Genomic DNA, 27655 nt, shown 5'->3' on the forward strand with positions numbered 1-27655 from the left:
CCAAATCACGTCTATTGTGGATGGCGGAATGTCATCATTAAGTGCCATGATTGAGGAAGCTCAGCATGTTGTTGTCAGCCAGACATGTAGATGTCGCTGTGCGGAGGATGCTTCATATATGAGGTGAGTTACCGAAAAAAATTGCTGCAACTGCAATAATCATATACATTTCCCAATGCACCGCTACAATATGCGATGCTCAGTCTAACAAACGATCGTTCTATTCTGCCTGATCGCTGGGCTGCACCGGATCGGAATCTAGACCAGATTCTACCTGGCTTTTTGTTACGAATCTTGCTTCTTGCTGCTGATCTGCCCAATTCATAGCATATCATGTCGGTAGTGATGGCGATTCGATGGAATGGCCAGCAATCGATGCGGGTCCATCGTGCTCACTAGCTCAGAAGTTTCTCAGCTCGGTTTTGGTCCGTAAGCTCCATCCCCAGAGCGGTGTACGATGTTCATGTACTTACACTGGCATCCTTTTTTATCATGCGTAATTTGTCGTATACACTTGAATAGAACAATCTCCAGGCTATAAAACACTCGAGCTGGCCCGATCGCAACCTTAAGACGTTCCCTTCGGTTCTCTGTTTGGCCACGACCTGTGTCCACCATGGCTGAAACTGTCGCGCCTCTTCGCATTTTGGAGCCTCCCATGACTCTCCCTCCTCGATCTTACATTGTGCTGGCGGATAACATTGTGGCAGAAAAGAGCGCTGAATCTGATGTCTTAGTGGCTGGCGACTTCGATCCCAGAAACCCGAAAGTAGAGCAAGCTGTGGGTTGAGGGTGTTCTGTTCCAATTTATGGTACATCCTAACACAACGACACCTTCAGTTTCATATTTTCCCAGATGGGAAGATTTGTCATTCGGACGGAAAGTTTACGGCTCCTCAGGCCGGCATGGATAATCATGGTATAGAACTTGTAGATGCAAGCAGGGCGTTTCGATGGAGAATCCTCTGGTCAGCTGCTGGTTGGTAGGAACCCCTTCACTACACCGAACTTGAGTACCCGTGCTGAATCGATGGGTTCTGCAGCCGCATTCACCATACAAACGGGAAAGCTTGGACTTTCACGCAGGGACACACCCGAGTAGGTCAAGCCAGGTTTGAAAAGATCAAAAATAGTTCACATTGCTATAGATCGAAGTTAAGGGTAGGGTTCCTCGAGAGGGACAGTTAGTTAGCTTTATTGCGAAGACGTCTCAACCAGCGGCGCCATCGTCTACTAGTACTAGTACGGACTCTGATGGCGATGATGACCCAGGGCCCATATATCCTCAAGCTGCCGACAAGATCATCGTTACGGGTGTTCGATCTGGCCCTCTATTTCCCGCGGAACCCGGTCCACAGCTCCCATCAGGGGACACATTAAGACCGCGACCGATCCCCGCCCGACTCGAGATCCGCGAATTCATTAAGAACGAGAAAATGTTCTCCCTCTATGTGCAAGCACTGAGTGGGTTAGATGTTCTTCCCGTAGAAACTTCCCACTTACCTCTATTATGGTCCAGAAAAATTGCAAAAGACACCGGAAGATAAGATGGCGTCATACTACCAAGTTTGTGGGCTTCATGGTCTCCCTCTCGTGCCCTGGAATCAGTCCGGAGGCGAGGGCGTATACTGCAGACATGCCTCACCTCTATTCCCAACTTGGCATAGAGCGTACGTCGTGCTCTTTGAAGTCAGTATAAATTTTGAAGCTTGTCCCATTGTCAGCCTCAAATAATTTAACTCATTGCATGATGTAGCAACTCATCCATGAACACGCTCTAGAAATTGCGCAGAAATACAGAGAGGAAGGGGATAAATGGCTGAACGCTGCAACGGATCTCCGCCAACCATTCTGGGACTGGGCGAGGGATGGCGGAGCTGTGCCCCCTGAATTGCTGCTCAGTCGTCAGACTGTGCGTATCATCACGCCAGCGGGGCCAAGACATGTAGAGAACCCCTTCCTTTACTACGCATTCAGAACCGGTTACAGGTCGACGGGAACGTTCCCCACAGAACATAAAGAGTGGACGAGAACCATCAGGCATCCCTACAGCGATACGCCCAACAAAGATATTAGAGAGTAAGGGTCCGCGCGTTTCTTTTGCTGCTTGCTGACTCCTCATTCGAAAGCCGCATGGCTAAGGCGCAAAAGCAACTCACTGAACAAACATACAAATTGTTTCATATTAACAATTGGGAGGACTTTAGCAATAAAGGGCAAACCGACCTCGGTGCCACCAACAGTTTGGAGGCTATACATGACTCCATTCACCTTCATGTCGGACGCCTCGGACATTTTGCCGGTCCGTGTGGAGGTATGAAAGACCTTTTCAGTCTCCATATTCCTCTGATCTCTCAAGCCCAATCGTAGCCTTTGACCCAATGTTCTACCTGCATCATTCTCAGATCGATCGACTGTTGTCTCTGTGGAAAACACTGCATGAAGACCAATGGGTTCGTGAGCCCGCGGCCAGAGAAGGCAAGCTCACATTGTATTCGAACGTCATTTTGGGTTAACCCTATTTTAGACCTTACTCCGTTCTGGAATTCAGAACGTTCGTACTGGAGTTCGGACTTGATGCATTCTCACGAAGTCTTCAATTATACCTACCCTGAGTATCAGGGCGCAGCTGAGGGGGATCTACAAGTTCACATTCGAAATAAGGTTGACTCATTGTACGCCACCTCAACTGTACAACTCTTCAAGGGCATTAGTCAAAACTCTTCCCTTACCTCGTGGTCTATACGTTTCCGAATCAAGCCGTTCGCTATTGATCAAAGCTTCTCTGTCGTTGTTTTCCTCAATCAATTACCAAAAGACCCCCAATCTTGGTTTACAAGCAAGGACCTTGTGGGGACCTATGACGTTTTCGTCACCTATTTGCCGAAAGATTGTGAGAATTGTCGTTCTCATGAGAACATCCCTATTCAGGGCTTCGTGGACCTTACATCCGCTGTTCGAAACCTGAGTCCAGATATGGTGGAAGACTATCTGCGAGAAGGCTTGCATCTTGGTCTCCAAAGGGTACGGTGAGCCTCCTTGATGACGAAAGTAGACATTGAATTCGCTGGCATAACAGGTGGATGGTACCTTGGTGGATTTGGGCGAGCCGGGTAAACGGACCGAACTGGGGTTCAACGCAGAAGTCGTGTCAAGAGTCGTTACTCTCGAACCGACGTCTGAGGATCACTTCGACTTCAGGATTGGAAAAGGTAAATATCGCAACATCGAGATCAAGTCTGGAGATCTCTTCTTCCCAAAACTTTAAGATGGAGTCCAGAGTTCACACCAGATTCATCAAGTAGCCTGCTCCGTCTGTAAGAATCAGGTACCAAATGTACAAATATCAACGAATCCATCTTAGCTCTCTCAACTTGGCCGTGTTTACAATTCCCCACAGCACATACCAACATGCAAGACGATCACCGCAGAATTGGTGGAGTTATGCGTGGGGACTTTTCTGTGCCGAAATCAGAGCTGTAGATCTGAGCTCGAGGCCCAAAATTACCATGCATGTATACGATGGTTGAAAGCTGCGGCACCACGAAAGCCATAACAATGTCGAGGGCAGCGTCCTAATGTATGGCAAGCGCTGTTCATGTGATAGTCAGTCATGCAATTACCAGTATCTGTGCACGACAGCCAGTCTCGCGACGCACTGTGACGTACGCCGGACGTTCTCGGAGTAACACATCCTCATGACCAAAAGGAACCCAGAGCACTTTGGTCAGGCCCAGTAAATTGCAAGCGGTTGCGGTGCGGTGCAAAGAACCTCCGCTAGCGTCATCTGGCTACTATCTAGCTAGGCTACGAAATGACTGTTGGATTAGCGTGAACGAACTCCAGACTGAGAAAATACTCCGCATTTAATTACATTCGCCGGAGTGAGTGCCCCAAGTTAGGGTAGGTCGCTACTGGAGGAAGCATTGTTGATCGGCTCTTCCCATGTCTGTCGGCCATGGTTTGCTCAGTTCACTTCTGCTCCACAAGCTCCACTGTCCCTAGGAGTGCCGTATCTGGTTCAGATACATTGGGATCGTTTGTTATCTCAACGCATCTGCATCGGAATCAAGAAGCACCTAAGTTTGGCACCCATCGATCACAACCAGCCGAACCCCCTTCGATGGCCCACCGAACTTGTTCGCCCTCTACCATGGCTGAAAACCCCGATCTGCTTCAGCCCGGAACCACACGCGCTATAGCGTCGGTTCATATCCATTCGCTTCTGGCTCTTATAGTAGGAAGATCCTCTTGAATCTACAAGCCTCGGCAACAAGGAACGCGTGTGTACACGACAAATATTATTCTTCCGACGGCGTCTGAAATAAGGATGACGTGCAGGTACTAGGAGTTGGGCCAGGCTCTGATATAGGCGGGGAAAAAATGGGGATTTTGAGTCAAAGATTCATATCTCCAGTGTTGTTGAGGACAGAGCGCACAGCGCGCAGGCTAAACGGGTAACCGGATTACACTGGGAGCCAGAGGAGAGCGGGACTAGTATAGAACCACACTATTGGTTATCCCGAAAGACTTGCAGCAGGAGAGACTCGACGGCATCAGAAACAAGTTGGAGCGGAGATATCCAAATCAGCAGCCCCTAATTCCGTTTGGAGTAACCATCCCTCCACCGTCCATGTCATGACCCTGTGAATATGCCCTAGTGAGTCGAATTGGCTCGTTAGCATGCAAAGTAAATTGGATGAATGACTCAGGAAAGCCTGGCGACGACCCAAAAATGGCAACTAATTGGATCACTGCTTTAGCGCCTACAGCCTGATATGGCAATCAGCACTCGATTAGCCCCCCCAACACAATGGGAAGTAAATCGCGGTAACAAAACACCGGGAAACCCAGGTGAAATTTGAAGTATTTTATGATGGGATCCCTGGTAAGATGCTTGAGATTCCAGGTAAAATACTCGGAGTATTGTACCAAGGAAAAAAACCTGGGTCGCACGGTGTTATCTACCGCGATTTACGTCCCCACTGTGCTGAATCGTCAAGAGATGATCAGATGGAGATTAGATGCGCCGAATTTTTCGCATGCCGCTGTAATTGTAAACGGGCTGGTGTAGAGATGCCTGTTAGAAACCATCTAGCAGCATGATAGACAGTAACCACCTAATCAGATATTTTATCCAAGTTGGGGCGCTTGAATTATTCGGGCTCCCAGTAGATACAATTATCTAGAGGGTGGCACACAAGGTGTCTCGTTGTTGAGAATTATTAATTTATCGTGGATACGACCAAGAGTATTACCGGCTAATGTTGACTGTCGCTCGCTACGAAACGGCTAAAGCCATGGAACGTGCCTTCGATCCCAGTGCTCTTCCCATCAATGCTCATACATATTGTGAGCAGAGTGGTAACCATTTCTCACCTGGTCGGTAGTAGATCCCTAACTAGCTGGCCGAAAACGGGGTTGGGGAATATATGCGTCCGAGTACGTATGTATGATGATTCGTGCACCTGCGACAATGTGTGAATCATCACCATCAACGCTCCCAATCAAAGAGGAGGGTTCAGCCCTATGGCCGCTGGTGCCATGAGTGAAATTTCGGGCCGAGACGTGACGCCTGTCTTGGGTTTTTGTCTCTGCACCCTGAAATACACTGCTCGTCGGCTTGTCTTGCTCGCGCGAAGTCCGTTCCCGCCTTAGTATTGTGCATGATTGTTCGATCCTTTCTAAATGAAGTCGTTCAGTCCGAGCCAGAGGGAGCCGCATCGAGCACTGACCTAACCCGGCGTGAGAGCCATTAATTTAAGCCATACTGCAATCCCGGATCATGGCGCATTCTTGCGTGCTAACGTGTCAGCTTGTCCCCTTGACATCGGTGATCCGGGTCGAAGCTGAGCGAATTGATCGCGCAGCTGGGGTTGAGTGATCGGGCGAAACAGTACTCAGGGTTGCGGACGGCGTGCGGAGACCTGGTGGCATGCGATCCTAGGCCAGGGTTGAAAATATCTGAGTGCACCACGAGGCTCCCAGGCTAGATCATCGTAGGACTTGCGAGACGACGTTGGACGGTAATCTGTGACGCGGTAAATTGCTAGAAGTAGCAACGCGCTTGGACGTACTCATATCTCGGAAAACAGAATAGCAACTATATCAGGGCGCGAGTGGCGCTGGATATATATACATTATGGACAGACGGTTGATGTAGTTTCGTTACGCCACTGTGCGTTGGGGTTTGAAATCTTGAAATAACCTGTCAGTGCAGTGGCCAACGCAGGCACGAACTGGCGACGCAGGTTCGCACCCACCCCGCTACAAGGCGTAGTTCCCCGATCCACGTGTGCTATTAGCGCAGGAACGTCTCTAGTGCTTATTGTAGCAGTCCTCTGCTGCTGACAAATACTAAGTCAGGGGATCCTCCCCTTTGAAAACCAGGAATTGAATACTAGAAAGCTGCATGCTCCCTGTTGGTAATCTGGGTGAATCGTGCAACTCATATTTATGTTGCGCGATTCTACAAGGGACCGCTACAAATCGCTCGAGATCAGCGTACGTGACCTTGAAGATATTGTACATCGAATGAATATATGGAGATGCGTGTCCTCGCCAGGTCGGCCACGTCTCCCTTCCTGGGGAAAATGTGGAAACGGGGCTGCTCAAACGCGATGTCAATACGGACTCCATGAGCGCGCGCTGCTTTCTATCTGCACATTTCTATTATATCAGAATCCCACTCCGGTTTGGGACACAAAGTGATAACCACAGCTGGGACAACCAAGGCCAGACCTGCCACCACTTGCAAGCAAAAATCTATCGCGGTTCCTATCTCAAAGTACGGGAGTCCTCACTGGCACGGTGATGTTGCCCTGACCTCGCTACCATACATCTCACTAAAGCTGTACAGATTCACCGGATGAGAGTCAATTGTTGAGTTGTTGGGAGCAACACACTACACTGACTTCGGTGTCATTGAATTCAGGCTTTCGCAATGGACTCTGGAGCTATCATGGTAACCACACTCCTCACGGGTGGAGTTGAGGCATCTACAGACATGTTGAGACCTCGCTTTTGGGTATAACACGATGTATATGTGATGCGCCACTGCTTGAAAATGATACGAGCAACATACTCGATGGGGCATTATAATAATAATGCCATACGTAAGTAAAGATTACAGTAGCTAAACAGGGAGTTTGGGGTCAGAGCGCACTTAGCAGTATCCATAGTCACAGTGGCGGCACACATTAGGCAAGAGAACGAATGTAATTCACCTCAATTAATTCAGCCAAACAAGAAAGTCATAGATTTCTACAAATTTTATGGTGTCCGCGTACATGTCCATTTCTTGGATTCAGGTCGGGAGCGCCCGAGCCCAGGAATCGGGTTAGAACGTCCGGCGGTAACAGTGGCCGCAAGCGGATGATCCCACGGCAGACTCGTGAATGGTGTGAATGAAGCCACCGGCAAGCAGAGCTATCCCCAACGCGCCGGCGGATCAGAAAGCCGGCATTAGTCGCTAGGCGAGCATACGGCATGGCGTCACCTTTTCGGGAGAACCATGTTGTATTGTTATCACCATGCATGGGGGAGGGGACACAACTCCGCTGGCACTGGTACGATCAATAGGGGGCTTTGCGCGGTTCGAAACGATCCAAAGGGTTACTATGCATCAGTTGTACACTGTGAATGATCCTCGAATTCCCGAGTACATAAACCAGTAATGCCGCGGGATGCCAACTCGGCAGTCGGGCATGCGGGTGCGTGGTATGGATATCCGTTGGCAGGATATGCAATCCTGAAGCCGCAACCCCATAATATAGCCTTTCGCCACCGCCCACAACAGTGAGAATAAAGACAAGGATCATCTCATCTGGAGATGACGCATAACCTCGCAACGGATAATCGAGGGGCAACCAGTGTAAGTAAAGGTACGTAGAGTCGCCGTAGCAGTGCATGAGTGTAACCCGTGACAAAAGACGAGCGATTATGTCTTGGAGTGCTCACGCCAGAAGGGTTGCAGCACTGGCAACACGACGGAAACGGCAACACTGGGAGACCCTTCAGGAGCACAAGCAAAAGGCACAGGTTGAGCTAAGCACTGCAAATACGAACATGGCGCTGTGTCCGGCAAATGTGTAGATTTGGCCAAGACTACAAGGCTAAAAACCGTGCTATGTCCAGCATGCAGTCAGTTGGATGGAATATCGTTGGTGGTGGGAAGCAAACAGAGGCTTCTTCAGTTTTTGATGGTCAAGAGTCAAAGCAATTGAGGTGTTTATGCTTATGAAGTCAGTGCCAGCAGAGAAATTAAGACCATTAGGGGCCCAACCCGCTGGGTTCCTGATATTCCTTTATTTTTTTTTGAATGTGAATTTCGGCTCTGCGGAGAAGTTCGGGTGGAATGATTACGCGGCCGCTTCTATCAATGTGTGTACCTTGCTCAAGAGAGTTGCGCAACGCATCCTCCAGGGCATCAATTGTGAGCACCACGAAAAGGCAAATTTCATATGAGCGAGCCGATAGTCCCTGACTGATTAGCTTTATGTAGTGCATAACATCCATTAAAAAACCCTCTTGAATCTTTGCGCCCCCGTTACCTTTTGTTGCGCTCTGTTATGGTCATAGTACATACCTCTCTTTACACATCAGGGTTGGTTAGGAGTGAGAAGGGTCGCGCGCGCGATGATTCCGCCATTGGCTTGTTCATTTTGTCAAAGATATCAAGTTGCTGACACGTCCTCTCACCCTCGGTAAAGAGCGGCCCGCCAACCCGCCCATTCGCCCCTTCCAGACTCAAACACCTGCCTGAGTCGAGCAAACTTTTATCACATAATCCCTCTCATTCCGCGGGGTGAAAATGCCCTCGAGAGAAAGCGATTTGGTATAGAGGCTGGTCACCTGCCTAGCGATTTGGACAGGCTGGCAACCACAATGGACCGGGATGGATAAAGCCATCGACTACTGCGGAATCCCCCAGGGAGGCATAATTGGATCGCCCGGTTCCGCATTACAGATGTTCCTTGTGTTATGTGTAACCGCTTTGAGGCAAGAGCAAGGTCCCAGGATAACGTAATATTGTGTCAATTGGAGGACGTAGGTACACGTGCCATTCAATATTATAACAACCGTTCTGATTTGGTCAAGAATCTCCAAGAAACTGGGAGTAGTCCAACTGCGCGAGCATTCCAGTGGAATCTTCAGGGGGCTTGAAATTCAAGAAGGGTCATTGACAAGTAGCACATGCCACTGAGGGTACGGGTGGGTTTGGCTTGGATGAGCCAACCCTTTCTGAAGTAGGGGGTAGTTGTGGCTGTAGTGTGATGACTGGGTTCTTCCAAAATGTTTGATTGCAAGGTCCATTCGGACGCACCCCAGCATCAACCCTCCCCCCTCGACATCACGCTCCAATTATTCAATCACTTGACTGGACATTATCCAATATCGATCGTTACAAGTACGATGACTTTTCCAAACAGAAAGAGTCTTCCATCTCGAGAAGAGGTTCAACAAACGGTGGCCGTTCCGCGTAGGGGGGCTCAAATGGACCACTTTGGCGTGTGTATTTCTGCAGACGCTTCGGCACCGTCTGATGAAATCCCATGCAGACGCCCGATTGAGATCAATAAATGTGAAGATAAATGAGATCTGAAATCTGGCCAGGGATCCATTACTCTATACCCCTAAAGGGGCAATATGTAACCAACTGAAATGCAGATTGTTGAGTTGCAAACCATTACACCATCTAGACCTCTTTGCATGTCTCCCCCTAGAAAACTGGATCATGCAACAGCACGCCCGTCAAAGAGAGGCTTGGTCACCTGCCTATATATCTAAGCACGGGGGCTGGGCTTCATTCACAGCACATGGTATATAGCTGATCTCGAAGACAACCATCTCTGGCGAGTTCCGGTGAATCGCGTGTGTAATATTTGTATACCCCCCACCTGGCCTTGTTACAGATCGGGCTGGATTCAAACCTGGGGGTCCCAAAAGTGGGCGTGTCGCGCGTATAACAGTGGATCTTTCTATAATGTCCCCTTTTTTGATCCCGACGATCGAATAAACTTTGACGCGGGGTCACCAATTGCTGGTGCTTTTCACCGCTGCAAGCTAGGCAATCAGTGTAGGATTGACGCAAGAGTCCATTTTGGTTGTTAATAATATCGGCATCGGTTCCCCCAGCCCCCAATCGGGGGCGTGAGTGAAGAAGGATTTGAGGGATTAGAATGCTAGGCTGGAATTTGAAAGATGCGCGTCAATATATCTGCATCTGGGGGGGATTGACTGTGTGAAATACAAATGGCGAGCACTTATCATGATAATTATTATTTCTCTGTCGTGGGGGGCCGTGCATATCGAGATAGAAGCTGTTAAGGAAGGTGGAGGTGGGCGTCGTCAAGCCTACTTCCTCGTCCCCCCTCTTCTTCGTTCTTCCTCAAGATTGTCATTATTCTCGTACAACTCTTTTTGCGCTACGATGTGACTGGAATTATAGTAACTGGACAACTAATAATGTTACAGTATTACCGCGATACCATCGGATGGTCTGGTTGCAATGAATTCGGGAACGGTGTGTGAGATGCATGCATGATCATCATCCGGAAAAGTGTAGCCGCATGATGCCCGCGCGCGCAACATCGAATGAAAAATCTATGCTGGGGGCAGTGGAGGATAGCTTACATAGCTTAATCCGTCAGAACCGCACCTGGGTTCGAAAAAACAGTGTTCCTGCCACGTACATATGCTATATGCCCCCAGGAGATCATCTCCATATCAAATAACTAGTCACCACATCTACTTATATAGTACCCTGAATCCAGCGAGGTATTCGCGTGCATCGCAGTGAGTTCCTCAGCTCAGTCTCCTGCAAACACCAATGCTTTTACAGTAAGGGCCACGGCATGCTCGCCCCACGCAGCGAAGCTACCGCCGGTTCAGGTACCATCTTCACTCACTTCTCCAATTCCAACGGCAGCGGCTGATCCTGTATATATGAATAACAACACACACAGCTGTCGGAACCCACACATTTCGCGTGGCGCTAACCCTGAAAATACAAATAATCTGAAGAATTCAACGTGTTCGCAGGGAGATTAAGAAGCCGTGCATGTGGGAGCAAAAAACGCAACTTGCGGGGCCAGCGCTGTTGGGGTGTACGTTTGTATGCAAAAAGAAAAAAAAAACTAGCTGGGGGGGTAGCCCCGGCGGAGAGTAAGCCCGCGTGGGGATATAATAGCGGTTTAGTACAAGTGCATGTGCATGCATGTACTTGAGAATGCTATTGAAAACTAGGGCCCGCTCTGGAGGTGGCGACAAACTGAACACGTTAGCTCCGTAATGGTAGCATGCTGTGCTGCTTTTTTTTTGCAGGCTTGTTTGTCGTCCCTCAATATGCTCATACGGAGCATAGCACGATCGGCGCGGGCATTGTTAGCATTTCCTGGTAACGGGATGCTTCCTCCCCTTACATATTGCCAACACAGCACTGTCTGTCTGCATTCGTCATACACACTGATGCATCCCCCCCTTTATAGACCACAGGGAATGGCTCGGAAAGTCATGGATCACGAGACCAGGGAGTCGCCGAGTTCCTTCGGGGTTCGCGCGACACGTCAATGAATTGTCAGGAAAAGGAACGCAAACACCGATTCCCACTTATTTTTTTAAGAAAAAAATTGATATGAACATACGATTACAATCCAGCAACTACGGCCTGCGATCCCTATTTTTATGGCGAAAGCATAACTCAAAAGACAATAATTGAAGCTTGAAGCTTTGAAGGAAACAAAAGAAAAGAAAGATTGTGAATTTACAGCGCCAGCGCCACTAAAGAAACAAGGGAAGGAAATGGGCGACAGCGCAAAGACAGGAAGGGGGAAAGCGAGCGGAAAGGGCAAAAGCTTTAATCGAAGCGAAATAAATAACCCAAGAGAGGGAGAAAGACCAGGAAAAAGGTCGGGACGAATAGAAAGAGGATGATAGTGCTACTGAAACATAGTGAGGTATTTAGTGAAATGGAATAGAATATACATTCTGAAGCGCATAGCAGCACTCGCTTGTACGTATTGGTTTCGAAAATTGAGGGAAAAAAGAGCCCCTTCGACCATCCACCCTCATATCGATGCATCGAATGGGGCAAAACAAAAAACCCACCAACCCGCAAGCGCATTAAGCTTTTGCAGTTAACCCAAAACAACCTCCATTCGTCGCCACCACCGCCACGGCTCAATACTCGTATCCCAAGAATCCCATGGCAGGACTCCCAGTTTCTAAATACGAATCCCTCCTCCTCACCATTCCACTTCCATAATACTCCCTCTCGCTCTCACTCTTTGTTAATGCAGGACCGCGATAGAATGCAGTCGAATGTGGGGGAGGAGTGTCTAGGGTCGAGGCGCTAGAATCTGATTCACCTTCGCGCTCCCCTACGCCTGATCCTGCCGAGAAGGAGGAGAAGGAGGAGGAGGAGGTACTAGGTGGCCCTCCGAGATCATGGAGTGGGTGGAGGTGAGGAGTGGTAGATGCGTTGAAGAACCAGTCTCCATCATCTGAGGGGGCGTACGAAGTCGGTGTAGAGGTGAGTGACGGGAGGGGGAGTGAGGTGGTGGGAGAAGACGAGGACGCCGATGCAGTGGAGGGTAAGTAGGGGTATGAGTAGAGGTGGGGGAGGGAGGTGGGTCCGTAGCTGGTGTGCTGGGGAGAACCAGAGGTGGGGCCAAAATCGTCGAAGCCATGGATTGGCTGCCCATTCTTGATCGAATAGGTGTGAAGATGTGAGGAGGTGGAAAAGGAACCACTGGCCATCGTCGAGTTTGAGACGGTCATTTCGTGGGGAGAGAAAGGAGTGGCGTGGTGTGATTGCGAGGCGCCACTGAGCGTAGGCAAGTTAGGCAAACTCAAGCTGGGCAGCTGCCACTTGCTGTCGCGCCCATGGTGATTATGGTCCTTCTCATCGTCGGCTTCACTGTCACCCGGAGCCCCTGGTCCCACAGACCCACGGTACGGAAGTACTGAGGTGCTCCCCGCTTGTGGTTGCGGTGACAATGTCGAAAGTGCGGGAAGTTGGATCCCACCGGAACCACCTTGGCTGCTGGGAGGGAACGACCATGGAATACTCGGCAGCTGAATGGGGGCCCCTATCTTGCGAGACGAATAGGCTGAAGGGGATGTCTTTATCCGGAAAGTTGGCTTTGTGCTTGGACTGGGTTGTGGCACATTGTCATGGGAGAACGAGGCTAAAAAAGCGCACAATGTCAACAAATGGTTGCAAAGAGGAGGGGGTTTTTGTAAATGAAATGGTTATATTGGGAAGAAACGGGGCGTTGAGCCAAAATGGTATGTAGCAACGGCGGACGCTCGTCAGGGTTGTCCGAATAGGAGGACACAACTAGACGCAAGCCAATCGAACAGCGTGAAAACTCACGTTGAGCAGTGATAGTTCCTGGCCGCCCGACTTCTGTTCCCCTGGATGCCTTGTGCGACTTGAAGTACAGTCCTGTGGAATAAGGCGTCTCGTCAGTCTGGCACGTTCCGGGAGCAAACACAACACATGCCCATCATTAGGAGAATGCTCTCCAACATGATATGCGAAATCTTGAAATGGCATGAAATTTTGTTGGCACTCACCACACGCATTGCATAATTTTTCCTTGTTAGCACCCCTCCTCCATACTGGTGTCGTGCTCGTTCTACAGTTCGCGCACTCTGGTGGGGTAGCCTGACCTGAATTCTTGGAGGCCTTGGCCGTGGATCGAGGCATGGCCGAGGTAGTTCGAGTGGTGTTGTTGACCTTGACAGATTTGTGCTTCATGCACCAATCGAATAAAGATGGCCCAGGACGGATCTCTCTTCAAGACCAAGTCAGCCAGATGGCGACGAACGAGAGGGGGTGGAAGAGGCGTAGAGTTAAGGAGCTAGAACCGTTGGGAGTCCTTCTCTATAAATGGAGCTCATAAAGGTCTGTCTTCGATAGATTAATCAAATAAAATATTGGAATTCAGTAGGAAATCACAGTAAAACATAATTTTACTTTTTGTATTAGACAGACAAAAATTTATTAGCCAAGCGACTAAAGGGACCAAATTTGAATTCGTCTCACAAAAAGGAAGGACGCCTCAAGAACAGTCCCCGCCTTCTGGATGGGTTGACTGTAATTTTGCAGAGTAAAAACCTGCGCGTTGATCACATCCAGGGAGCAGCCTACCTTCTAGGTTCAAATGCAAGAAACGACTCAAAAAACCCAACCCTTGCCGGGCGTGTCTCTGCCGCCCGACCGACGACAAAGCGGGTAAAGCGCGGGTGCTACCCAGGGAGGCAATCAGCTCCTAGAGGCAGAAGCTACAACCCCCCCCCCCTCCCTTTTCAAACCTGAAAGGAGTCCGTCACCGTTTGCGGTGAAAGAAAGGCTGCACTCGTTAAGGGTAATCTCTCACTTGAAGCCTTGCTTCCAACAGGAGTGTCTGGAACTGAGATACATATTCAGCCAAAGGAGAGGACAATGAAACGTCATTTCTGAAACCTTTCCCTCTACTAGCCCTTCTCTTCCGAGTCTAAGAGCCCCTTTGGACACTCTCTATATCCTCACCCACTCACCCACTCACTTCAACCACGGCCAGGATAGCCCCCTCTGCCTGATCTCCCTTCTCCTTCAAGCCACCGTTTCATCGTACGGTCAAGTGAGGGAAGCCTGTTCGATCGGTAACGACGGAACTGGGTACGATCTATGCTGCATGACCCATCCGGAGTTATGTTGGTATCATATTAAACACGCCAGATATTCGCCCGCCGCTCGGTAGCCATCACTTGTTGTTGCTAGCCCGACGCCGAGCTCATCGGGAGCCTCGAAAAAAAAACCCACAGGTCACATACATGTGACTGCAGCCGGTCACAGTCGCGCTAACAGCCGCAAACACATGGCTCAATCTCGTTCTGAGGCTTTAGGTGGACAATCTCGGTTGGAAGATGCCTTTGCGGCGACCTCTCCGTATCCAAATTATCGGCCTATCTTCCCAGTCCCACTCAGCGCATTGTATAATTCCATCCCTGATGTCGGAGCCATCGCAATTATCGGCAAACGTTGTCTATGCAGGTCTGTGTTTGAATTCATCACTTAGGTGATTTGCTGTCCGTCGCGGACACGCGTACTTGCTCCGCTTCACCTCAGCAGTTCATGCAGTTAGCGAGACAGCCTTAACAACGGTTGAACACCGGCTTGAGAGCCAACCGATTACCGGCCGGGTAAGTACTCAATGTGCCCAGATTGGATAGACGAAGTGTCATGGCATATTCGCTAACGAGATTGCTTCACGTTGCACAGCTGCTTCATTACAATTGCATATTCCATGAGTTGAATCCAACGGCACACGCCTATCTGCGAACCTGCTCTAGCTGCGACACAATTTTCTCATGGATATTCCCCTATCTTGCTTAGCTTTTGTTCCGCTAATTTCTCCGTTAGCATAACGTACGCTAGCGCTTTCATCGCCTACTAATCGACAAGCGAATCTGTAATGACCAGACTCATAATTGCCAGCTGACCGACTTTGGTCACATTCATTGCGCAAAAGACTCATATATGGATGTCTTCAACCAGAAAAGCTGCTCGGTGCCTGCTTTATCCAAGCTGAGCTCATGTACGTGAGTACAGTAATCACAATGTTCCAGATGACATGTTTTCCAGACATGTCTGCGTTGTAGATCACTCAACCTAAACGGGGATGCAGAAACATTTACCAGTGATGCGTCCCCTTGAACGGGACCCAGGAGGGGGCAGTATTAATGATCACAACCATTATTATTCGTGGGACTTTACTTATGTATTGGTTCCCTCGCATATAAACAAAGGAATCCCATTTCTTCTTTTCACAAACACCGACCACTTCTCCAACTCAAGCCTTACTCAATTAGATCAAAAAGCTTACCCCCATTTGGGATATATAGGGTGCAGCCGCGCAAGATCTGTACAGAAAGAAAAAAAGAAAGAAAAAAAGGAAGGAAGCTTGAGAAAAGGTTGGATGAATCAAGGGCGTTTATTGATCATTTCATCGCACGTCGCTGTGAATGGCTTCCCATCGCATATGGATAGCTTACATATACCAAGGTCATAGAGTTCGATCAAACGGAAATGATCAATCATTGGTGCATTTTCATTTTGATCGAAAATCAGTGAACGAAATCATTGCGCCCACCCAGAGGTGAAATCTTCCCATACATTCTATCCCACAACTGGTAGTTATCGGTCATGGCTTCTCCTTTCCCTTGCTCACGTTTTGCGTGTCCGCCACGTGATGAAGAGTTCGGTAACCCTCGAAATGTTTTTAGGAATCGGAATAATCAACATTGCGTCGAACACTTTTTTTCCTGGGTGACATGTTTCACATTTTGACTTGTCGTGACATGCATTGGGGTTATAGGAGAGAGATGAACCAGTACACTCCGACGTGCATATTATATGCGTGTTCTGAACCTGGGAGGGGCTACACGCGGCTTACGATAGCAAGCTTTTCCTAGACTGACTTATGCCCTGACAGAGTCGAAAAACAGCTAGAAGATAGTGAAAGACACCAAGTCAATGCCCTAACGGTGCCATCGAACATCCCGCGTGAAACCAATGGAGTATTTCCCAACAATTGAACCCTCACACATAGCTACAGGTAGCCCCTCACCTTACACGCCACAAAGCTCTTGTACATCTTCCCTTATAATCTGCAGAAGTTCAAAGGCGAAAGCAACCTCCTGAGTTGACGTTTTTTTTTTCGATGGATTTGAACGGCCGGGTTCTTCCATTTATCGTCAACAAATTAGGCCATATTGCATCCCAAGAATCGGGTGACCCAAATAAGCTCATCCATAGTCAGTTCAGCCATTCTGTACATCCCTGCAGTTGAAATGTGGGAGCCAACAAACAAAATCGAACGAGTAAACACTGGTTCTTCCATTGGAGCTATGTAGTGCATGCATGACCGCGCGTGACGGCAAAGTTGCATGCAAAAAAGCTGCTACGACGAAAGGTCTCCGCAAAACGCAATGCTTTTGCGTTTCCTTGCCTTTACATGAAGCTATTTCCACCTGTCAAACTATGCAAATCGAAGGGAAAGAAGTACGAATGGCCATGCATGACTTGTATGGATGATACAGAAAAGAGCTAAAAGGGAGATGAAAAACGCCCAAACAGGGCCATGCACTATCATTGATTAGCTCTCCTTGGGATCGCCCATTCCGCGGAGACCCCAAATGATTTGTGAAATTTGACGAGACCAACCCTTGTAGCTTACTTGGGCGGTAGGAACTTTATAGTAGCCATGCACAACCAACTTGGACGATTACCAGCTATCAATGGCCAGATCAGTCACTAGTTACGGCTCTCAGTGGACCGGAAGACACTAACCTTTCCAGGGCGAGCACATCCAATTCCAATATGTTTTTGGGATGCCTAACGCCAGTATAGTATTACTTACATATAGCAGGACATTCGGTGACAAAGCGGGGCCGAACCATTTCCTCATGACCGCTGTATGGGTTGTGCAAACCCACAAATGCCTTTTGCCCAGGGATATAAGTACCAGCACCTCAGGAGAAAGGCAAAAAACAAAGCGAATCATCTAACTGATACCGAGAGCGGGAATCAGTGACTTGACGTGCATGATTGGAAATCAAAACAACAAAGGAATGTACCTAATGCAGCAGGCAAGCCTAACGTACGCATGGTCGTGACAAGCGAGAAGCTATGTAAGCGAGAAAGGGGATGCCGTTCAGATTCACCTTGTGTCGCACAAGGAAAGCATCGATGCATGCCGTACGCAAGTGCCGATGTGCAGTTCCGAACAAGTCAATCGTATCGAGCCTAGAACAAGAACTTCACCGTTGCTAGTCCCAAGCGTTTTATCGGTACCGCAGTATAGACGCACCCTCCGACTTTGTCCATTGAGATTACATTGCAACCTTCACCTTCCATATTGCCTCCATTTCAATCAGCAGGGGGGGCAAAACTTCAGCCGGTTAGCTGACGGCAGGACCCTTGGTTAGTTTAGGAAACGGAATTCGAAAACGTATGCAGCGACCCTCATTCGACATAACAGGATTCAAAGACCGTTCCCAGATAACAAGGGACTGTAGAGCGAAGCGGACCAAGCTCGGATTTTGATCACTCATTTGATATCCTTCAGATGGGAAAGGTGCCCGTTATCCTGCACGTTCACCATGTGCGGAGTCCGTCGCATCTCGGGGTGATGATCCCAGATGCGCGAGCATGTGCTGTGTCTCAAATTCTCACGTTCCTGCATCTCTTGTACAGTGGATTTAGCTTATCGCCCCAGGGATGGCATGGGTTCTCATGAGGCGCAAAAAAAAAGCTTGTTAGTGTCGTAGTTGGGGTAACAGGGGCTTCTAGTGCTTTCGACATGCACGGTTGTCCAGGCAAACTTCCCGTTCTTTCGCACGCGCAACCAAGTCCTTTGTCGATGCATCTTTCCCCCTTTGCTTTGCTCTTACATGCCTCCAAAGGCCACGGACCAACTGCCCTCTTTGTATTCATGCCTTTCTCTTCGTGCGAATGGGGCTGGTTCTGGTGTGCGCCGCCTTAACTACGTCTAGTGCCCGGAATGACGGAGGGACTTACCCACCCTTCTCGGTTTGAGGGGGTTCACCATCTTTCTTCCTCTTTTTCACCTGCTGGGTAATACACCAAATCTAGAACTAGCGTCATTTCATTGATCGCAACGTTGTCTTACAGCAGGGCTACGCTCTTTCATCCCAAAATGATATCGCGTATTGTACCAAACTCCTTTGCCTTGCTTTCGTTCTTCCTTAACTGACACAAATCATGATCGGACTTGAACCCCACAGGGTCACCGTACATTATCCATGTGCCTGATGTGGACGGAGAGAGGCACAATCATCAATTGGTTATAATGACTAGTTGCGGCTGTCATGACTGCATCAGCGTGTATCGTCTCTGCCGAATAAGGTGTCGTTCGTGGTATGTCTGATGCCTTTCATTGACGCACTCCGCTTTTCGTGACTGTCGCTCCGATTCATTGCAGAACCTCGAATGACCATGTTGGTGACCCTCAACATCTGAAGGGCGTTGTGGCTTCTCCATCATCCCCGTTTCTCTTTTCAGTTCTTGCGTGACTGACGCGTAGCGCAATGTCTGATCTTCCCGCCACTGGCCCGTAGGCTAGGGACATAAGACAATACCTTGAGTTATGGTCTTGATCGGCTCCATTTCATTCCACCACTTTTCGTTGGCGTAAACACGATACTCCCAGTTGGAAAATGAGTTACCCTGTTCCCTTCACACCGGTTTCAGCGCTTCCGTGGGCAGGGACCTTTGCGGGTTCCTCAGTGGTGAAACCGCGTGTTGCAGGCACAGGTGTGTATACCTTTAGCCTACGGCAAAATCTCATTCGATAAACGCCCATCATTCTCGGATCCGCAAGCCTGAGAGCCCGCCAATTTCTGCTGCGGCGCACTTTCACACAATGGCACTATGTTGACGCCACTTTGTAACTTGCCCCTTGCAGCATGGCTCGCATCCTCGCACAAGCGCTTGGTATATCTTACATATGGGACGTATGTGCTGACCACTCGCATACACAGCAGGGTTCCCAGTTCGCTGTTCCGTTCATTATAATGCCTTCGAGATCAATTGCTCACTCAGCTGACATATCTGGGTGCGCCTCCGGCCGGGCCGAACAATGTCTGCACAAAAACGCGAAGTTCTTCCAGCGCCAACTAGCCAGCCAGGGCCACGGTCCTAGTACTATTGGCATGGGGTCAGTACGGAGCCGTCGAGTATCGCCGAGAATTTTCTGGGATGAGCTCGTGCAGGGCTTTCCATACGACCCTGCATCCGATCGTTATCAGATCCAGCGCACAATTAGCTGCTGCACTTGAACAGCTAAGCACCTACATATGTCTGGGACATGTCAAGAATTCTTACGTAGGCGCCAGGGCAGTTTACATAGTAAGTATTCATATCGGCTTAATCTTCCCCTGTCTTTTACTTGCTTGCGGATCAGTCTCGGCGGCGGCGAGACAGCGGCAACTTTTTGCTTCATGCCTTCGTAGCACATGCGTATATTATCAATAGATGTGTTTGAAAAATTGCCAGTGAAAAATAAGCAATTTGGATAGAGTGGTCTCGGAAAGAGTTCGTGTCCTGGCATCATTTGTTAGTTATGATGGTTCGGTCTCACGAAGAGTCTTCTTCGGTATCACTTGTCTATAATCCCAACATAATTGAGACACCGCCTCAAGCACCCCTACTGTTCGGAGAACACTCGCACTAGTGCTTGTAGGGTCGCGGACATGATATTGCATGTCAATATTGAACAGGATGGACTTCGTATCCATCTCAACATCGCGTGTTCGCGGCTAACTGGGTCCTGTCGTCCCGAGAACCCGCGTTCGAATTCGAATAGGCCCCATTCAAGTCTTTCATCCACGGCTTGAAGGAAGAACGTTTTGCGTGTTATGGATGCGGAGAAAGGTCCTCCAACGAAAGATTGTTGAGGTATTATGGCCAGTTGAACAATTGTTGTCTCATGCATAAGTATATGATACACTTTGCGGCGGCTACATTGATCGCGATAGGTGTCGCAAACGCCAAAACATCCTGATAGGCTATTGTAGATGCCCGAAGGAGCATCATGAAGGGGCGACCTTCCATCAATCCCGAGCCCCGATTCAGCATTTGATCCAATTAATGTAATACATACGGCCAACTCCGCGACGATGACCAAAGATTAAGTCAATTTTGTTTGTCCGAATATTAATTGCGCTCAGGTAGAGTGGAGGTACCTGTTCACCAGCGTATAGTTATGTACATATGTAATGGAGTCATAAAGGACCTGTGACCAACTGCGTATATTAGTGACGATAGGAAACCAAAATGATCATCCGTGTGTTGCGTGTCATTAAGCAGGTGGCAGTAAATACAACATAATATTAGTGTTCTCTCTAGTCGGTGATCGATCTGATTCTCATGTGCTATCGTGGTACGTCAGCGTTGCAGGAAACGTTGCGAATCCAATGACAGGCATACTTGCGATATGAATTCATGAATATGATGCACGTCGTGTAGGATGACTTCCGTTGCATACGCGCTGTCATAATCAATGACCAACATGGCGTATCCACGAAGGAATATCGCAACCTTAAGGGAAAATGCAGAAGGGATATCGGATCAGCTAACATCGACGATAAAATGGACAGTAGCTCATGTGGGGAAGAAACTAGAGAAAATGGAAGAAAAAAAAAGATATTGAGGACAGAAAGAAGAAAGGTTGAATAATGATGAAATGATGTTGGGTCCATGAACTTGGAATCTAATAAGGTATGATAGGATGCTACTGGTTTATGTCACGATGAGGAATGAGGTCAACAGTGCTTTGGATCCTTTGAGATGTTGGTATGGGGGTAGTGTGGTCTTGTGGGGCGCGCAGGCGGTTACCGTGAAACCGAGGTGCGAAACCGAAAAAAGGCGCTGGAAAGAGTGGGGGATTGAGATTGTGAAAGTAGTTGTAGCGGGTGATGGTAATGAGTGAAAGGGTGGAAAAGAACATTGGAACATTGTCGTTGAATAGTGGAAAGTCTTTGGCAATGAAAGGATCAGCGTCTGAGGCAGACCTCTGTTTCTATGCTTCAGTATTGTTTTTGTGTCTTGTTTGGAGTGATAAAGCCCAAGGAACGGAATGGCCAATATCAAGAGGTGCGTGCGTCTGGTATAATAGTTGCGAGTTGGCGTAGCCGTGAGTGGGCAGTCGAGCAGGTTGCTTTGGCGATGAGGTCAGTAAAACGACGCACGCAGATCCTTGTCGGTCTTTTTCCGTGTGCGCGGTTGAGCCGCAACCTGAGCTGTGGGAGCTGCTTTCGGCGGAGATCCGTTGCCCTTGGGGAGATGCCGGGACGATGAGCTTGGAGTGGCCGTTGTAACAGGACGTTCTCGCCTTCCTCTTTGGGGCGGTGAAGGTTCTGCTGACGCCGATGCTGGGGACGTGTTGCGTCCCGGATTCGACTGACGACTGCTTCCAAACGAATCAGGTGTTCCTGGCGCTCCAGGTGTTGGTGTAGTAGGTATCGAGGTAAGCGATCCACTTCTACTTCCAGAAGATTGCATCCAAGGAAAGCCGCCATTTGCATTTGGCGGGGGGAGCATGAAAACTGGCTGCATGATGACCATTGGAGTGGGCATCCCCATGTTCGTAGTCATCCCATATGGACTAGTTGGGGGGAAGGACGAATGAGGAACAGGAGGGACGGAAGCGGCATTAAGTTGCACTACATTGGATATTGAGAGGCGCGAGGAACGGGGTAGCGAACGGATTGAGTGTACATCCTCAGAAGAGCCTGCATCATGTTTTGAACGAGAGCCTGTCAGTGGGGCGTGGCTGATGGATTGTCCTAGCTCATTTATCTGGGACGGCGTTAGCGAACTACGCCAAGACGAACGGTAATCATCAGAATATCCACTTGTGCTCCCTTGAGATAACCTCCAGGGTTCATGCGGGTTAAGGAAGGGGCGCTTATCTACACCATTTGACACAGATGAGATGCGTCTGCTCCGCGAAGTATTTGGAAGCGCGCTGGTGGAGCTGCTTTGAGGTCGAAGAGGAGACGAATAAATTGGTGCAGACGCCCGATGTGCGGACGCGGGTTCAATCGAAGAGTTAGGCAAATGGACCGAGGACCACGAGGCATGCTTATCAGCTTTACCAGGGTCGGTCGAAGAACGCCTAGGGTTGTGTTTCGGAGTGATAGGCGGTGCAAAGGGATCTTTATTCAACAATCCCTTCTCACTCAGCAATGCTCTGGTTGAGGAAGAACCCCCATCCAGCTTGTAACTCTCCCTTCTAATACGAGTTGCAACAACCTTTTCATGCAAAGCCGCCTTCTTTCGTGCATCTTCTTCCTTGTTACGCTGCCTGATCCTATCTTGCTCCTCCATCTCCTGACGACGAGCAAGCTCACGCGCCCGTTCATACTCAAGTCGCTGGCGCTGAAGTGCTTGTTCACGGATTTTACGTGCCTCTGCACTAGGCGAAAGATTTTGAGCTCGCACAGCTCGGGGCGTCTCAATTTCCAACTCGTTGGACGGAGAAGAAGGATGGACAATAACAAGTGGGCCATTCGTCTCGCTTATGGAATCACTAGAATCGATGGAAGGAGCAAAACGCACACCTCTCTTCACAGCTGGGAGAGGAGGGGTCACGGGAAGAATCGGTGTGTTTGGTGTGTTCGAAGTATGTGCAGAGGATGCAGTAGATGGGGTTGATGATGATCTGCGGTATGAAGACTGAAGAGGCGGAGTTGATTCAATGTTTCCCTCTTGCGGAGGTATCGTTTCTTGTGAATCTTGAACGGTGTCACAAAGGGCGGCTTGTGAACAAGTGATGATCATGTGAGAAGGTTTATCAATCACCAGGGTCTTGTTGGCACTCACTTTGCGACTGCAATAAATCCCCTTGGAGCCCAGCAAGGGCTTCTAAACCCTCTGAAAATTCAAGGGCTGCAATAGGACCCCCTGTTATGGCCTCCATGTACAGCCGCGTCTGGTCGTCATTTGGAACCCAAATTACGTTTCTCTCCTCAAAACCACCACGCCGGATCCAGCGATTGAGACCTCTACTCCATCCCCCACTATCAACGGTGTGACGAGCTTCATTTTCAGAAAAAGGGATTTGGGATCGGAGGCTGCGCGGTGGACGTTGGACGAAAGGCCGGATAGAATGCTCTTCCGCAGGTGTGAGAACATACGTTTCGATGCGCTTGAGTAGCCGCGCGCGAAGCAATTGATGACGAAGGGTTGGCTGGGCAGGTGGGGGTGAATCGAATGGAACACATGAACGAGGGAAAATGGGCTCAGATGGGGAATAAAGGAGGGGATGCGGAGATGGTACGACGGATGCCTGAATGCTGTATATTATAGTGGAATAAAGATGTTGTTGTGCAGTGGGCGAAGTGAGTGAAGAACGTGACGATCTTGACGAACTGGTCGAAGACCCAGAGCTATCAACATGGTCATAGACGAATGGCCGAATGGGGGGAACAAGTTTCTCATCAGAGCTAGGTTCCCCATATATTCCACTGACAGAAAGTGGAGCCCTTAGGCCATCATCACTTTCGACTTGCAGTAAGGGAGCTGGCTCGTTCCTGGGAGATGGCGGGGCAGGAACTGGAAGCGACTTCCTGCTCTTAAAGACACTCTTCCATTTGGTGGAACCTGAACGCTTACTCCTTGTAGAAACTTGACGATCCAACGAGTCATCGGGGGTACGAACGCTTAGGGAAGTTGCGGATGAAGTTGATGAATTCCCTGAAGGGTAGGGATGGCGTGAAACCGGCGGTTCGGGCGGCTGATCACTACGAGACTTGCTCCTACCTCTTCTGCTGAACAGAGAGGACGCAAACTGTAGCATACTTTGAAGGGAATGCACGGTGAGGGGAAGGTGAGGTTACTGCCACAGCATTAATTGCTCTGTGAAAATGGCCACGCACGAAACGGTGCACAAGCACGGAAGGGGCTTGTGGCCAAGTTGAAATAGTGCTTATTGTTGTCAACAATGGCACGTCCGTGGATGGGCCTTGCGACAACCACAAGCGGTGAGGTAAGAACCAGTTGCACCCTCACACCTTACTCCCGTTTAACCTAATACTGTAACTGCCGAGCGGACACACTGCCGACAATGAAATAAAGGCCGGCATTTCCCGGTCCACACTAGTGTCGAAGGCGGGAGATAATATATCAGAAAAATACCAGGCAAGTCCATAAGGTATCGTGTAGCTATCGTGTACATGAGATAATGTCGTGTTGCCCATCGTCCAAGAGATGTAACGGGTATGCGCGGAAAGAACGTTCGTAGATAATTAGTAATGCCAATTGGATCCGTCCCGAACATGGAAATTATCCCAATCCTCCCCAAGGCCCACGGATTCGTCTGGCCAGCTGCATGTCACGCTGCATTATTGTGACCCGTTTTGCATGGATCGCACACAGATTCCTATAAGGAACAGAATCATAATCAACATGGCTCAGCACAAGGTATCAAATGTTGCACTGACGCATCCTCAAACAGATGAACCAGATATGCTTCAGTAGCCTCTTGTAATGCAAGCAGCGCAGAGCTTTGCCAACGTAATAGAGCGCCCTCAGAATAATCTGTCGACATTTCTAACGCGACCTCTCTCACCTGGATGGAAACTGTTAAGCAGCGCACGCAATTCCAAACAGCCGAGATGAAGCCTAAAGACTCACCAAACGGGAAAACGGAAGCTTTTGAATGAGCAGATCGGTGCTTCTCTGGTATTTTCGTATCTCCCTTAATGCCACCGTCCCAGGTCGAAATCGTCTTTTCTGTGCTAAAAAATAGTCACATAAAAGAGGCATGTACTAGCCACGCGTTTATCACACGCGATGCACGTTTGACCGCTCACCACCACTTTCAGGTTGCTCAGGCAATCGGCGTCCTGAAATTGTTGATCTTCTTGGCGCCCGCCCACCTGCACTTTTTCGCGCGGTTGGCTTTTTACGTCGAGGAGAACCGTCAGTACCACCCTCTACAGCTCGTGCCATGTCTGCACGATGTCTCCCTTCAAGTAGGGAGCGTTGGGTGACTGGTTGAGCCACTACAGCCGTTTTCGGCTTGGTTGTCACGTGACTCATTTGTGAAAAGTCACCTGAGGTGACCAACCTCTTGTGCCACCCGGTCCTGTCGTATCCGCTCATCTTGGCCTTTCGCCTTGGCGGTCTCTCTGCGTCTGGTTCTCCTGGGACGTGTCTGTTGTTCAGTTGTTCAACGGCTACTAAGTGCGCAGTGGCCTCCGGGTACGACGGGAATTTTCGTTTAAACACAGCGCCTTGAGCGCCTTGATTCCTCTTTGGCCTGGCGTACTACGCGCTGGGTCCTTAGCTCTTATCTATAAAATAAAGACCTTTTCGCTACTACCTGCCTCCCTCGGTACACTCAACGTGAAGCTGAGGTAATTTCATTAGTTGTTATAAATCTTACTAATAACTCATGTATTATTGCGATTAGTGATTATTTCAGTGACTGTCGCTCTAGGCCTCAACAGATCAGCTGTTCCCTGGGCTTCCCCATGAAGTGTTTATAGCTGGCCTGGGGGCCATCTTGCTAATGAATTACGTTATTGTTAAAGCGTCTTCCTTCCCATGACTGCTGACCTTCATCATATTCTCTCCACTGGTCTCCGTTCCCATTCCGCTTTGGTCTTGTTGTGAAGCCCTTCTGGCCCCGTGTCATGTTCCTCTTTGGATGGTGTGCTGTACCCCCAGGGGTCATGTGGGCACTGAAAGGAGTCACATGTAGTAATTCATTCTGGCAACCTTCGTATGATGCGTAGGGTGTGCTGCACTCTCATGCGAAACATTCGAGTATGATACAAAACCTGTCGACGATCAAGCAGCTCCACGAACTTTGTTCCGCTTCGTCGGAAGTGCAGCCCCGGATTCTATTTAATTTAGCTCAGGCTGGCGACCTCTTATGGCCTCCCTTGCCGCCTTCGCCCAATCAGGAGCCTCCTCATCGGCCCAGTTTAGAAGCGGTTTCTCCTCGCCATTCTTCGTCCTCGAGCTCCCCGCCAATGACTTGCTCTCCTTATTAGGTGGTGCACCACACAGGCTTCCCACAACACCTGCAATGGCCCGGATTCGCTCTATTTCGGAAGCAAACTCGGGCACGATATCATTGCGGTCCCGAGAAGTGCCAGTGCGAATGCTGTATCGCCCTCTGAATATGATATGTTTCCCGATACGCGTAGGGTCGACAGGGTAGCGGTCTGGATGTTGACTTGGAGATGGGGACCATGAGGAAGAGGATGGAGAGAGGAAGAATTGAGCAACAACGATCTCTGACAAAGAAACCTTCTGGATTTTTAGATGTAATAAAATTCTTTGCCTTGAAACGCCACCGGATGGTTAAGTGATGGCTTCGATGGAGCGGAGACCATGAACGCTGAACTCACATTAAAATCTTCTTGAACACACTCCAATGGCGCTATCGCATGCTCATTTTTCCACCCTCCATCTTCCGCAGTGACAAGTTGAAGTTGTCTCGATTGGAATGTCCAAAGGACTTGTGCTGCCCCCCATTCTTCATCTAGATGACCATCTTCAGCTTCCTCAAAGGATGATCCAACATGCCTGGTCCGAATGATTCTGTGCTCTTCTCCCCCCATCCCGCTCTCAATATGTCCATCCCGGAGGAGCGGACGGAGGATAGTAACATCTACAGGGTAGAGGGATCTAGAACTGTCAAGGGGGGAAGGTAGTGAGACGATGAGAGACATGTGGTTCGGTGCGCCCAGCTGGTCATTGTGCACATAAACGCGGGCGGCGCATGAAAAGCTAGGGAAAGTGTGTTCGATCTTGTGAATAATCTGATTGAAAAATAGACTAACGCGAAATACCCCAAAGCACGAAGGATATTCAGTAGCACCACGCCGTGTTGCGTGCAGTACCCCCCCTTCCCCTGGGATACGAACCGATGGAACGTGCCTTTTGGAGATGCATCCACAGCATGTTGCGACTCATTTAGCAATTCCCACGGAGTATTCAGATGGATTTTCACGAGCTACTTTCTCTGATGGGACCTACAGTGGATGGAAGTGTTCTCAAACGGGATGGTAGTTTGATGATAAAGCATAATCCGACTCAGAGTTCCAAGCGTAGGCTCCGGAAGGG

General features: G+C 49.2%; 5 protein-coding genes across 5 annotated transcripts; 1 reads left to right on the forward strand and 4 right to left on the reverse strand.

Moving 5' to 3' along the window:
* Nucleotides 1-616: 616 nt before the first annotated feature.
* On the forward strand, nucleotides 617-3268 carry EI90DRAFT_3120960 (uncharacterized protein; the record flags this gene model as incomplete). Its single annotated transcript, XM_039063350.1, has 10 exons — nucleotides 617-781; nucleotides 841-983; nucleotides 1044-1098; nucleotides 1149-1464; nucleotides 1520-1689; nucleotides 1757-2079; nucleotides 2130-2314; nucleotides 2371-2457; nucleotides 2528-3024; nucleotides 3080-3268. 10 exons carry the CDS (start codon nucleotides 617-619, stop codon nucleotides 3266-3268), a joined length of 2130 nt encoding a protein of 709 aa, XP_038918498.1.
* An 8912-nt stretch (nucleotides 3269-12180) lies between these two features.
* Nucleotides 12181-13714, reverse strand: EI90DRAFT_3014861 (uncharacterized protein; the record flags this gene model as incomplete). The annotated part of the gene is made up of 3 exons (XM_039056826.1): nucleotides 12181-13190; nucleotides 13379-13450; nucleotides 13582-13714. 3 exons carry the CDS (start codon nucleotides 13712-13714, stop codon nucleotides 12181-12183), a joined length of 1215 nt encoding a protein of 404 aa, XP_038918499.1.
* Nucleotides 13715-21466: 7752 nt separating this feature from the next.
* On the reverse strand, nucleotides 21467-24372 carry EI90DRAFT_397534 (uncharacterized protein). Its single transcript, XM_039067572.1, has 4 exons — nucleotides 24191-24372; nucleotides 23399-24140; nucleotides 21763-23334; nucleotides 21467-21677 (listed from the first exon to the last, which is right to left on the reverse strand). Exons 1-4 carry the CDS (start codon nucleotides 24221-24223, stop codon nucleotides 21661-21663), a joined length of 2364 nt encoding a protein of 787 aa, XP_038918500.1. The 5' UTR covers nucleotides 24224-24372; the 3' UTR covers nucleotides 21467-21660.
* Nucleotides 24373-24859: 487 nt separating this feature from the next.
* On the reverse strand, nucleotides 24860-25528 carry EI90DRAFT_3144961 (histone-fold-containing protein; the record flags this gene model as incomplete). The annotated part of the gene is made up of 4 exons (XM_039065210.1): nucleotides 24860-24956; nucleotides 25018-25145; nucleotides 25211-25314; nucleotides 25390-25528. The coding sequence occupies 4 exons, from the start codon at nucleotides 25526-25528 to the stop codon at nucleotides 24860-24862; spliced, it is 468 nt and encodes a 155-aa protein (XP_038918501.1).
* A 1089-nt stretch (nucleotides 25529-26617) lies between these two features.
* EI90DRAFT_397370 (uncharacterized protein) lies at nucleotides 26618-27530 on the reverse strand. The gene is made up of 3 exons (XM_039067571.1): nucleotides 27373-27530; nucleotides 26938-27319; nucleotides 26618-26870 (listed from the first exon to the last, which is right to left on the reverse strand). The coding sequence occupies exons 2-3, from the start codon at nucleotides 27259-27261 to the stop codon at nucleotides 26658-26660; spliced, it is 537 nt and encodes a 178-aa protein (XP_038918502.1). The 5' UTR covers nucleotides 27262-27319; nucleotides 27373-27530; the 3' UTR covers nucleotides 26618-26657.
* Nucleotides 27531-27655: the final 125 nt, after the last annotated feature.

This window comes from Cantharellus anzutake, assembly GCF_015039405.1.
Source record: "Cantharellus anzutake strain C23 chromosome Unknown EI90scaffold_14, whole genome shotgun sequence".
In the NCBI taxonomy this organism is placed as follows: Eukaryota; Fungi; Basidiomycota; class Agaricomycetes; order Cantharellales; family Hydnaceae; genus Cantharellus; species Cantharellus anzutake.